Here is a 14,219-nt window from a genome sequence, read left to right on the forward strand (position 1 = left end):
GCTGCCAATATCTCTGTCAGCCTATCTTAGGTGGGACGTTCACCTCCTCAAGTCGACACTATCTGCCAATGCAACTGTGTTACCTGCTCACATTCTCATAGAGTTTTACTTGTTAGAAAGTCCCTACTTTCTATTACGAATGGCCCATACCATTGCCAAAAGTTGTTTCTATATTTCTTCACTTGCTGTACAGGTCAGTCCAAAGATGATGTCCCCATTAAAGTACAGTGGGTTGTTCCCAGTCAATAATGTCATGCAGCTTCACGTGGTGGGGGCATTTTTGAGTTTGCGTGCTAGTGTAAAATGGGTGACAGTGAGTCAGCAGCCCGTTTTATATCGCTCCTGATTAAAGTCAATGGAAATAAAAAATCGGGAGAGATGTACAATGGCCTGTCAACTCATTATCACCCCTGTGGGTCTCATTAAAGGCTAAAAATGCAAAGGAATCTCGATTAACTGCAAAACCTATATTTACAATATTTTTCTTGATAGTTCTTGGGACAGCATTTTAAATTGAAAGCACTCCCCCTATAATTCCTGCCTCCTGAAGTAGTTTTCTACATGATAATTGCACTATCGTTGAGTGTACATCTTGCCCCTTACAAAGCGTTGCCTAGGTTTGTCTACACTTTTATATTAAGTGCCTCCCGTACAGACCAATAAAAGGAGCAGGATCTCTTTGGTGGCCCTCGATGCTTTAAATATTTAATTGACATTTAGATTCCTAAATAGCAGTCTGCTTTCATAAAATCACAGAACTTCACAGCACAGAAAGAGGCCATTCAGCCCATCGTGCATGTGCGTCTCTCTGAAAGAGCTATCCAATTAGTTCCATTCCTCTTCCCTTTCCTCACACCCCTTTCCATTTTATCCCCCTCAAATATTCACCTGCTTGCCTTTTAAATGATATTATAGATTCTGTTTCCACCACTATTTCCGGTTAAAAATTCAAAGTCCCTAACATATCTCTGCTCAAAAAAGAAAATTCAGCCACAGCCTTCATTCCTTTGATGTTGTTCCTAAATCTACGTCCTCTAGTTTCCTACTCACTGACTGATGGAAATAGCATTTCCCTATTTATTTTATCCACACCCTGCATAATCCTCAACACCTCAATCAAATTTGTTAGTTTCAAGTTTCGGAGATCAGCATCTGGTCCTGTCCACAACTTCCTGCGTTGTGTAATGCACACCCTGCATGTACTTTGTACCCTCGAACTTTTCTTCCCCTTTTCTCTCAGCATCACATGTAGAAAGAAAGAAAGACTTGCATTTACATAGCGCCTTTCACGACCTCAGGAATTCCCAAAGCGCTTTACAACCAATTAATGAATTGTAGTCACTGTTGTAATGTAGGAAATGCAGTAGCCAATTTGATCACTGCAAGATCCCACAAACAGCAATGTGATAACGACCAGTTGATCTGACACTGATTTTAGTTGAGGGATAAATATTGGCCATGACACCAAGGTGAACTCCCTTTGCTCTTCTTCAAAATTGTGCCATAGGAACTTTTAAGTCCAGCTGAAAGTGCAGATAGGGCCTTGGTTTAATGTCTCATCTGAAAGACAGCATCTCGGTAATGCACTGGGAGTGTCAGCCTAGATTTTATGCTCCAAGTCTCTGGAGTTGGACTTGAACCCACAACCTTCTGACTCAGAGGTGAGAGTGCTTCCGCCTGAGCCACAGCTGACACCAAGGAAGCAAGTTGACTGATCTGCTGCCAGCCTTCGAACAGTGCCACGTTGACGAGAAGGAATATCCCGGAGATCTACTGCCCTCCCTTTTTGGGTGCATTTACTCTATAACCGTAGCATAGGAGCTGCAGTTGTTCTTTCTATATCTCTTTATTTCTCCTTCATTTTCTTTGTTTTTCTCTATCTAAACATTTTCTCTTCCTATTCATTTTCGCTCTTTATCTCTCACATCGTAGGAACATAGGATTAGGAGTAGGTCATTTGACCCCTCGAGTCTGTTCCGTCATTCAATGGGATCATGGCTGATCTGTGACCTAATTCCATATCCGCCTTAGCCCCATATCCCCTAATACTTTGGTTAACAAAAATCTATCAATCTCAGATTTAAAATTAACAATTGAGCTAGCATCAACTGCTGTTTGCGGAAGAGAGTTCCAAACTTCTACCTCCCTTTGCGTGTAAGTCCTGGCTCTAATTTTTAGGTTATGTCCTCTAGCCCCAGACTTCCCAACCAACGGAAATAGTTTCTCTCTATCTGCCCTATCAGTTCCCCTTAATATCTTGAAAACTTCGATCAAATCACCCCTTAATCTTCCAAATTCCAGGGAATACAATCTCTTCTCATAATTTAAACCTTGGAGTCCAGGTATCATTCTAATACACTGGCAGAGCTTTCATTTTTTTCACTGTGATGTTTGAGATATTCTAAGATGCACCACGTGTCTCTAACAGTCTGCATCAGTCTCTATAAACTATTCAAAGAACTTGGCTTCCAGCTCCATGTTAGTACAGCCTGTGTTAGATAATTGATAAGACTCTCCCTGGTATATAAGCAACAGGAACAAGAGCTGTGGCAAAATGGTGTGTATTGTTCACCAGAAGATGCAGTAACCACAATAGGTGGTGATCTGTGAGACCAATGGAGGAAGACAACACCATGTCTGATACATGTTCACTCTAGTTTTGGGGCAGGGATGGTAGAAGATGTTTTGGTTCTGGCAATGCTCTATTTTTAAGTATCTTAAGTGTGCATTAGTCCTTCAATTGGACGCGAGAGATTTGTTCGGCTGTTGCAAACCAACTGATCTTTTGAAAGCAGAGTTCAGTCACCTGGAATACAAGTCCAATTGGGATCAACTTGTTACCTTTGTTCATTGGTGTTACATTCCGTCATCTGAACTACTTTAAAAATAAAGATGTGTTAAATATTTGCAATACATCTTTTGCTTTTCTACAGTTTTCCTAAATGTGTTGACTTCAGATTGTACACTTATCACTTTTTTGGGTGTTTCCAAAATAAATCATCATTAGACCCAGTTTCTGTTCTACTAATTGTTATGATTAAAATTTGGGATGTGCCCATAAGGAAAAAAATCTATGTAATGTACAAAGCATCCTGATTGGCTCAAATGCCCTATTAATTAAAAAAAACAGCCAATTAAAAATGATTATATCTATATGTAGTAAAAACCTTACATCTACATTCACTTCCTGTCTGCAAAATCTTATTGCCAACGTTTCGATTTGATAAATTGTTATGTCCATATTTCCAATGGAAACTGCCTATGTAAACTTGTCATGCTGTAAGAACACCCTCCTGCCAGTGATGGTGCTGTAACAACTCAGTTTTGTCTTTTCCCAGTTCCTCAGTCTGCACTGCAGATAATCTCTAATGTTTCAACCAACTCCACTTCTCTGCTTCCCAAATTTCCATAAATTTTGCTATTTAATTATAAATAATAATATAAATTGAAGTATTGAGTTGGGGAGAATTTCTTTTCACCCAGAGGGTGGTGGGTGTCTGGAACTCACTGCCTGAAAGGGTGGTAGAGGCAGAAACCCCCATCACATTTAAAAAATACTTGGCTGTGCACTTGAAGTGCCGTAACCTACAAGGCGACGGACCAAGAGCTGGAAAGTGGGATTGGGCTGGATGGCTCTCTTTTGGCCGGCACAGACATGATGGGACAAATGGCCTCCTTCTGTGCCGTAGATTTCTATGATTCTATGATTCCAGAATCTGGAACTTTAAAATGGGGACTGAATTATATCTGTGTGTTCTAGTCTAATTATCCCTGCCCTCTAACCCCACTTCACCTGAAGACTGCATTTGATCTTTTGTTAGGCAAGGGAACAAGAGATATGGAGCGAAGGCAGGTAGATAGGGTTAAGATACAGGTCAGCCATGATCTAATTGAATGACGAAGCAGACTCAAGGGGCTGAATGGCCTCCTCCTGTTCCTATGTTTTGGGGTGCCTGCAGCAAATTTGCATAAACTCTCCTCGGGAGATTTCAATGGAAATGAAAATTGGGCAGTTTCTATAACGGGCGGCCGATCTGATACGCCAGTTTTACACAAATTGAAAATCTACGCCCATAACTTCACAATCTCACCATGGCAAGTTGTGAAATTGAGTTCAATAAATCTGGTAAGTTGTGATCAACAAATGACCATGAAAGCTGCCATTTTGCTGATGAAACCAACTGATGTTATTCAGGAAAGAGAACCCACAACCCATACCTGGTCTGGCCTACCCTGTGTGGTTGATTCTTAATATGCTCTAAAGTGGCCTACTACACCACTCAATTGTAAAAACAATCACTACTTCATGAAGAAGGCTCACCACCATCTCTTAGGGCAACTAGGGATGGGCAACATTGTCCACATCCCAAAGAATATATAAAAAAGAGCACACATCAAGGTTCGCGACAGAATTACCCTGTGCGAATGGTATGTCTTGTCCCAATAGATTGCCTTATTGCAGTTGTTTTCACTTCCAATATGTTCCCTTTATATGTCCCTGATATCTCTGATGTGACACAGCCACTGTTTTACAACTAAAACTCAACTCAACTCAACTAAAACTCCCGTGTTTTCAGCTGACCTTTGAGCTACCCTGAACTGAGGAAAACAGGCATGAGGATCCCAGGTTCAAACCCTGGTTTAAGCTGATTTCAATGAGGCGGATGTAGGGGGCGACAATTGGCCACAGCACCACTGGGGTAGAGATAAGTGAAAAATCAGCTTAGCTGTCTTAGAATCATCCTGAATTTTCTCCTGGAAAGCGGGAGGGTATGAATGTCAAGTGAGAACAAGATTGTCCCTCCCTTCATCGTAGAATAGCCTGACAACACTCTCTGGCATCAACCGTGAACAATGGAATTTGGTCGAGATACCACATTGAGATGAAATGTTAAACTGAAGTCCTGCCTTGCCTGTTAGTTGACATAAAAGATCCCGTGGCCCTTTTCAAAGAAGATATGGGAGTTCTTCCATTGTCCTGGCCAACATTCCCCGGTCAAGCAACATCACTAAAACAGATTATCTGGTCATTATCGCATTGCACACAGCAAGGTCCCACTAAAAGCAATTTGGTTGCTGAGTTTCCTACATTACAACAGGACTTCAAAAATACTTAATTGGCTGTAAAGCGCTTTGGGATGTCCTGATCTGTGAGAGACCCCATGTAAATACAGTTTCTTTCTGTCTTGTCTTGTCTTTTCTTTCCTTTCCCTGGCACTCATGGAACTGACCCGCAACATGAGTCAACTACCAGAGAGAAGGAGAGAAGATTTGAAGGAAAAGAAAGCCAAGGAAAAATATAGCATGTAAATGTTACAGAAAAAAATGTATTCCAGACTGCAGTGCAACTGCAGTATTATGTCAGGAGCAAGAGTCACATTTATAGGGATAAGTGCAGAGATGATCAAATAATCCAGGGGGCATGACAGATCCTGTGCTAACATAACAAAGAAAATATCTTGTGGGAACAGGAAACAGACAGGGTTGGATAGCAGAGATATCTGGATGGATGAACAGAATCATGGAACCATAGAAAAAATACAGCACAGAAGGGGGCCATTCGGCCCATTATGTCCACACCGGCTCGAAGAACAACCAGGTGCCCATTCTAATCCCACCTTCCAGCACCTGGTCCATAGCCCTGCAGCTTACAGCACTTTAGGCACAGGTCCAGGTACTTTGAAAAGAGTTGAGGGTCCTTACCTCCACCACCAATTCAGGCAGCGAATTCCATACACCCACCACCCACTTGGTAAAAAAGTTTTTCCTCATGCCCCTCTAATCCTTCAGCCAATCAGCTTAAATCTATGTCCTCTAGTTCTTGAACTCTCCGCTAGGGGAAACAGGTAATTCCTGTCTACTCTATCTGGGCCCCTCATAATTTTGTAAACCTCAATCAAGTCTCCCCTCAGCCTCCTCTGCTCCAAGGAAAACAACCCCAGCCTATCAAATCTCTCCTCGTAGCTGCAATTTTCAAGCCCTGGCAACATTCTTCACTGCACTTTCTCCAGAGCAATTACGTCCTTCCTGTAATGTGGTGACCAGAACTGCGCAAAATACTCCAGCTGTGGCCTTACCAGTGTTTTATACAGTTCAATCGTTACATCCCTGCTTTTGTATTCTATACCTCGCACATAATGGAGAGCATTCCGTATGCCTTCTTCACAACCTTATCTACCTGTCCTGCCACCTTCAGGGACCTGTGCACATGCACTCCAAGGTCTCTCACTTCTCTACCCCTCTCAATATATTCCTGTTTACTGCGTATTCCATTTTACTGTTTGCTCTCCCGAAGTGCATCACCTCACACTTCTCCGGGTTGAACTCCATTTGCCACTTTTCCGCCCATTCCACCAACCCATTGATATCTTGGAGTCTACAGCTATCCTCTTCACTATCAACTACACGGCCAATTTTTATGTCGTCTGCAAATTTGCCATTCATGTCCCCTACATTCAAATCCAAATCATTAATATATACCACAAACAGCAAGGGACCCAACACTGAGCCCTGTGGCACACCACTGGAAACGGATTTCCATTCGCAAAGACATCCATCGACTTTTACCCTTTGTTTCCTGTTACTGAGCCAATTTTGGATCCAATTCACCACATTTCCCTGTATCCCACGGGCTTTTACCTTTCTGACCAGTCTGCCATGTGGGACCTTGTCAAATGCCTTACTGAAATCCATGTAGACAACATCCACTGCACTACCCTCATCAATCCTTCTTGTCACTTCCTCAAAGAATTCAATCAGATTTGTAAGGCATGACTTTCCCTGAACAAATCCATGCTGTCTCTCCCTGATTAAACCATGCTTTTCCAAGTGACAGTTTATCCTATCCCTCAGTATTGATTCTAATAGTTTGCCCACCACCGAGGTAAGACTGACCGGCCTATAATTATTCAGCCTTTCCCTCGTACCCTTTTTAAACAATGGTGCTACGTTTGCAGTTTTCCAGTCCTCCGGTACCTCCCCTCTAACTAGTGAGGATTGGAAAATGATCCTCAGAGCATCTGCTATTTCCTCCCTGGCTTCCTTCAATAGCCTGGGAAACAATCCATCCGGCCCTGGTGACTTATCAGCTTTCAAGGATTCCAGTCCCTCTAGTACTTCCTCTCTCGTTATGTTTACCTTATCCAATATTTCACACCTCTCCTCTTTAACTACTAAGTCGGCTCATCCCTTTCCTTTGTGAATGTGGAGACAAAATATTCATTTAAAACCCTACCCACGACCTCTGCTTCTACACACAAGTTACCCTTATCACCCCTGATGGGTCCCACCTTTTCCTTAGCAATCCTCTTGTTCTTAATGTACTGATAAAACACCTTTGGGTTTTCTTTAATCTTACGAGCTAATATCTTTTCATGCCCTCTCTTTGCTTTCCTTATTTCCTTTTTTACGTCATCCCTGTACTTTCTATACTCCTCGAGGCTTTCTGCGGTATTTAGTTTTCTGTGACAGTCATAAGCTTTCTTTCTCTTAATGACCTTTGGGGATAATGGAGTCTTTATCAAGAACATTCCCGTCGGAGATTGAATGGGTTTCAGGAGAGCAGTGGGTTATAATTTATGGACGGGTCAGATTATATCAGCTAATAAGTCCTTTTTGCATTCCTTTCTTTCTTATATTCTGATTTTCGCCAATAGATGAATCAGCAAGAAATATATATTTACATTTGAATTGCACCTAATCACATCTCAAAGTAATCAATTCATTTTTTTGGAATTCAGAGACTATGTTAGCAAGCAGCGCAGTCATTCTGCAGCAACAACATTCCACAAACAGCAATGAGGTGACAGAGCAGTTAATCTGATTTTAATGGTATTGATTGAGGGAGGAATTTTGGCCAAAACATCAGGAGAAACTATCGTCTCTTCTTTGAACATTGTTAACAGAGAAATTACATTTTGTATTCAAACTGACTTGTTCCACTAAAGTTACGGACAGCAATTTCATCCCAGCACCCAATGGAAGGCTTTGGAAACTCAATAGGAACTTAGGTAGATGGGACTGAGAGATGGAACTACCTTAGGAGATATTACACTATTTCTACAAGACCATAACACAAAACGTGAAGCAAGAAAGTTCCCATTACTCCTCTTCCAACCCATTAACAATTCGGCCCATTGTGGACTCTATCCAATGTTACATAGAATTTATAGCACACAAACAGGCGATTCGGCCCAACAGGTCTATGCCAGTGTTTGTGCTCCACATGAGCCTCCTCCCACCCTACTTTATCTAATCCTATCATCATATCCTTCCATTCCTTTCTCCTTCATGTACTTATCCAGCTTTCCATTAAATGCATCTATGCTATTCGCCTCAACCACTCCATGTGATAGCGAGTTCCACATTCTCACCACTCTCTGAGTAAAGAAGATTCTCCTGAATTCCTTATTGGTGGCTATCTTGTATTTATGATCCCTAGATTTGGATACCCTCAGAAGTGGGAGCACCTTCTCTATGTCTACCCTATCAAAGCCCTCCATATTTTGAAAGCCCTCCATCTGATCACCTCTCAGTCTTCTCTTTTTTAGAGAAAAGAGCCCTAGCCTGTTCAGCCTTCCTGATAAGTTGATAGTAAATGTGCTAATAATAGAGGAACTGAGTGAAAGGAGGCAAATGTATGAAGATGATAAAAGCTTTGCAAAATTTCTCCCAGGACAGTTCACCAAACTCCAAAATATTAAGTCAACATCACAATGGGTACCCATACCCAGTTCTACACAGCCCAATACTGAGGGAGTGCTGCACTGTTGGAGGTGCCATCTTTCAGATGAGATGTTAAACCAAGGCGCCTTCTGCCTCAGGTGGATGTAAAAGATCCCTTGGCCACCATTTCAAAGAAGAGTAGGGGAGTTCGCCATAGTGTCCTGGCCAATATTTATCCCTTAACTAACATCACTAAGACAGATTATCTGGTCATTATCACATTACTGTTTGTGGGACCTTGCTGCATGCAAATTGGTTGGCTCATTTCTTACATTACAACAATGAGTACACTTCAAAACTACTTCATTGGCTGTAAAGTGCTTTGGGACGTCCTGAGGTTGTGAAAAGTGCTATAGAAATGCAAGTCTTTCTTCGGGAGGGTCAAAAACCAGAGAGCATAGATTGAAGGTGATTGGCAAAAGAACCAAAGGTGATATGAGGAAAAACTTTTTTACACAGTTAGTGGTTATGCCTCCACCATTCAATCATGACCTTCAAAAGGGAACTGGATAAGTACTTGAATCAAAAAAATGTGAATGGCTATGGGGATAGGGCACGGGAGTGGGACTAGCTGGATTGCTCGTGCATAGAGCTGGCGCACACTCGATGGGCCGAATGGCCTCCTACCATGCTGTAACCTTTCTATGATTCTATAATTCTTTTCTTTCACCTGCAGAATTCTGCTTTGATTGGAGTTGCCGCTCCCAGTCGGCAGGTGGCGCTGTGATTGCAGTTCCTGCTTTGGGTCGGCAGGTGGGTGGAGTTCCCACTCCCGGTCGGGAGGTGACGCTGTGACTGCACACATGCAGCTAGACCTGGACAACATCCAGGCTTGGGCTGATAAGTGGCAAGTAACATTCACGCCAGGCAATTGCCAGGCAATGACCATCTCCAACAAGACAGTCTAACCACCTCCCCTTGACATTCAACGACATTACCATCGCTGAATCCCCCACCATCAATATCCTGGGGGTCACCGTTGACCAGAAACTTAACTGGACCAGCCATATAAATATTGTGGCTGCAAGAGCAGGTCAGAGGCTGGGTATTCTGTGGCGAGTGACTCACCTCCTGACTCCCCAAAGCCTTTCCACCATCTATAAGGCACAAGTCAGGAGTGAGATGGAATACTCTCCACTTGCCTGGATGAGTGCAGCTCCAACAACACTCAAGAAGTTCAACACCATCCAGGACAAAACAGCCCGCTTGATTGGCACCCCATCCACCACCCTAAACATTCACTCCCTTCACCACTGGCGCACCGTGGCTGCAGTGTGCACCATCCACAGGATGCACTGCAGCAACTCGCCAAGGCTTCTTCGACAGCACCTCCCAAACCCACGACCTCTACCACCCAGAAGGACAAGGGCAGCAGGCACATGGGAACAACACCACCTGCACGTTCCCCTCCAAGTCACACACCTTCCCGACTTGGAAATATATCGCCGTTCCTTCATCGTCGCTGGGTCAAAATCCTGGAACTCCCTTCCTAACAGCACTGTGGGAGAACCGTCACCACACGGACTGCAGCGGTTCAAGAAGGCGGCTCACCACCACCGTCTCAAGGGCAATTAGGGATGGGCAATAAATGCTGGCCTTGCCAGCGACGCCCACATCCCGTAAACTAATTAAAAAATTGTTCCCGCTCCTGGTCGGGAGGCGGCACAGTGGCTGCAGTTCCAATTCCCGGTCAGGAGGTGGTGACTGTGACTGCAGTTCTTGCTCCTGGTCAGCAGGGGGCGGTGTGACTGCAGTTCCCACTCCCAGTTATCGGGGGCGCTGTGACTGCAGTTCCCGCTCCCAGTCATCGGGGGCGCTGTGGCTGCAGTTCGCGCTCCCGGTCAGGAGGCGGCGCTGTGGCTGCAGTTCCCGCTCCCGGTCGGGAGGCGGCGCTGTGGCTGCAGTTCCCGCTCCCGGTCGGGAGGCGGCGCTGTGGCTGCAGTTCCCGCTCCCGGTCGGGAGGCGGCGCTGTGGGTCGGGGCGCCGAGTCTCGCGATGTTCGGTTGTTCCGTTACACGTCACTTGGGGCCGGAGACATGGCGGAGCGACGCAAACAGAAGAAGCGGAGTCAGGTACCGGGGTGAGGGGCGGCTGTTGTCGGTGGACAGAAGGAGAGAGAGGATGAGGGGTGGAGAGAGAGAAGAGGGGGTCGGGGATGGAGAGAGAAGGGGAGGTGAGAGAGGGGGGACGGGAGAGAGAAGAGAAGGGGGAGAGCAGGAGACAGAGGGAGGGGGCAGAAGGGGAGGGAGTGAGGGACAGGGAGAAGGGGAGGGAGTGAGGGACAGGGAGAAGGGGAGGGAGTGAGGGAGGGACAGGGAGAAGGGGAGGGAGTGAGGGAGAGGGAGTGAGGGGGAGGGAGTGAGGGAGAAGGGGAGGGAGTGAGAGACAGGGAGAAGGGGAGGGAGTGAGAGACAGGGAGAAGGGGAGGGAGTGAGAGACAGGGAGAAGGGGAGGGAGTGAGGGAGAAGGGGAGGGAGTGAGGGAGAAGGGGAGGGAGTGAGGGAGAAGGGGAGGGAGTGAGGGAGAAGGGGAGGGAGTGAGAGACGGAGTGAGGGAGAGGGAGTGAGAGACAGGGAGAGGGGGAGGGAGTGAGACAGGGAGAGGGGGAGGGAGTGAGGGACAGGGAGAGGGGGAGGGAATGAGGGACAGGGAGAAGGGGAGTGAGTGAGGGACAGGGAGGGAGAGAGGGGGAGGGAGAGGGAGTGAGGGACAGGGAGAGGGGGAGGAAGAGATGAGGCAGAGAGGGAGGTGGGGGAGAGAGGGTTGCAGGTCAGGGTTTCGAGAAGGGACAGCGGGAGTGGGTTAGCCGGCTGTGGGTCTGGAGTTTTGGGATTAGACCGACAGGAAACGTGTTAACTATAAGCTCTTCATTTATTGGTCTAAATTATATTTTTTTCATCTGTGAAAGTGCTGAACTTGGCACCAAGTCATGTGATGATGTGATATCTGCCCCAGCGGGTGATATCTGCCCCAGCGGGTGATATCTGCCCCAGCGGGTGATATCTGCCCCAGCGGGTAATATCTGCCCCAGCGGATCTGTCAGCAGTGTGTCCTCCATGAAACGGGCTCACAGTTTCATTGGCTTTTCCAGAAAGTTCTCTGGCACAGAAACTCTGCGACGTGGAGGCAATGCATCCTCAGATTGTTTCATTCACTTTTAAATGAGGTGGTGGTTTCCCGTATGTGTCTTGCCAGCCCCATTAGCGGGTTCGGAGGGGCGGAGCGAGGAGGTGGCTGGGATGCAGCTGTCGCACACTCACTGATTTGTGTACACATCCTGGGAATTAGCCCTTCAGGTTGGTGTTGCTCTCCTGGGACACTGTCACCAGCTGACTGGGTCTATGTTAACAGCTTCTCTCGTCTGTACAATTACAGCATGTGGCAGATGATGGGGTGGTACATTAATTACACCCCCTACATGCACCAGCATTTCACGGTAATTGGACACAGGTTGAACCTTGGTACCTGAGTAAGCGAGAAGCAGCCACTCCATTTCAGGTGTGAGCTCTCTTTACCTCAGAGGTTCCTGAGACGGTGGAGTGCAAGAGCATTCCCCCACAAACTACATATAATTTACAGCACAGAAACAGGCTGTTTGGCCCAACTGGTCTATGCCAGTGTTTATGCTCCACCTCAACTACTCCATGTGGTAGCGAGTTCCACATTCTCACCGCGGGGTAAGGAAGTTTCTCCTGAATTCCTTATTGGATTTATTAGTGACTACCTTATGTTTATGGCCCATTGTTTTGGACTCCCCATACAAGTGGAAACATCCAGGGCTTCTTAGGGAGCTTTTATATTGTGAGTCCCGAGCCATTGCCTGATTAGAAAAAACAACTCTTTCTGGCCACTGTTCTTAGCAAAGCAAGTTTTTTTTGAGGATGCCGCTACCTGTGTAAGATCTGCGCTATGCATACCGAGGCACTGGTACGGCATTTAACCCCAACATAAAAGCAGCTTCATGGAAGAAATCTGTACAGTTCTGAAGGGTGAGAATGTGAGGGCGAATCAGTCATGAACATTTCCATCTACATTTGAATCCATTGCTCTTTTTGATATATGTTAATGACCTGGACTTGGGTCTACAGGGTATAATTTCAAAGTTTGCAAATGACATGAAATTTGGAAATGTAAACAATGTGGAGGATAGTAACAGATTTCAGGAGGACAGAGACAGACTGGTGAAATGGGAAGACACATGGTAGATGAAATTTAACGCAGAGAAGTGTGAAATGATATATTTTGGTAGGAACAATGAGGAGAGGCAATATAAACTAAATGGTACAATTTTAAAGGGAGTGCAGGAACAGAGAGACCCGGGGGTGTATGTACACAAATCTTTGAAGGTGGCAGGCCAAGTTGAGAAGGCTGTTAAAATATGGGATCCTGGGCTTTAATAGTAGAGGCATAGAGTACAAAAACAAAGAAGTTATGCCTAAACCTTTATAAAACACTCAGTTCTGGGCACCACACTTTAGGAAGGATGTCAAGGCTTTAGAGGGGTGCAGAAGAGATTTACTAGAATGGTGCCAGGGATGAGGGACTTCAGTTATGTGGGGAGACTGGAGAAGCTGGGGTTGTTCTCCTTAGAACAAAGAAGGTTAAGGGGAGATTTGATAGAGATGTTCAAAATCATGAACGATTTTGACAGAGTAAATAAGGAGAAACTGTTTCCAGTGGCGATGGGGCCGATAACCAGAGTGCACAGATTTAGGGCGATCAGCAAAATAGTCAGAGGCAACATGAGGAAACATTCTTTTACGCAACAAGTTGTAATGATCTGGAATGCACTGCCTGAAAGGGCGGTGGAAACACATTCAGTGGTAACTTTCAAAAGGGAATTGGATAAATACTTGGGGAAAAAATTGCAGGACTATGGGAAAAGAGCGGGGAAATGGGACTAATTGGATAGTTCTTTCAAGGAGCCGGCATTGGCACGATGGACTGAATGGCCTCCTCCTGTGCTGTACCTACCATGATACTTGAAAGGAAATCTGTGCCAAAGGGAGTGCAGTGCTGGACCTAAACTATTACACTGCACAGAACAGAAAGGACTGCTCTTAATTCTGTTATTATCACCTTATCTGGTTATTATCGCATTGCTGTTTGTGGGACCTTGCTGTTTGTGGGACCTTGCTGTGTGCGAATTGGTTGCTGCATTTCCTACATTACAACAGTGACTACACTTCAAAAAGTACTTCAAACGCTTTGGGACATCCTGAGGTCGTGAATGACGCTATATAAATGCAAGCCTCTCCTTTCTCTTTTCTCTCTATCTTTTTCACATTCGTTCTTTCTCTCTTTTTCTCGCTTTCTTTCCCTCGTTCTTTCTTTCTCTTTTTTCCCGCCTTCTCCCTTTCTTTCTCGCCCTCGCATACCCCAACCTGCTACCGCCCATTTTGGGTCCTCGCTCCGTTGCTATAACTCTGGCCTCTTGTGCATCCCCCCTTTCCCTTTGTCCCACCGTTGCTGACCATGACCTAAACTTCTGCCAT

General features: G+C 45.3%; 1 protein-coding gene across 1 annotated transcript in view; it reads left to right on the forward strand.

Annotated features, from left to right (window-relative positions):
- The first annotated feature begins 10,713 nt into the window (after window positions 1-10,713).
- sec62 (SEC62 homolog, preprotein translocation factor) overlaps window positions 10,714-14,219 on the forward strand; it is a 39,259-nt gene continuing 35,753 nt past the window's right edge. Inside the window, exon 1 of the mRNA XM_067994898.1 lies at window positions 10,714-10,796. Within this exon, the coding sequence (XP_067850999.1) occupies window positions 10,761-10,796 (36 nt within the window). The 5' untranslated portion in view covers window positions 10,714-10,760. The remainder of the gene's footprint in view (window positions 10,797-14,219) is intronic.

The sequence above is a fragment of the Heptranchias perlo genome, chromosome 13 (genome assembly GCF_035084215.1).
Source record: "Heptranchias perlo isolate sHepPer1 chromosome 13, sHepPer1.hap1, whole genome shotgun sequence".
NCBI classification, from domain to species: domain Eukaryota; kingdom Metazoa; phylum Chordata; class Chondrichthyes; order Hexanchiformes; family Hexanchidae; genus Heptranchias; species Heptranchias perlo.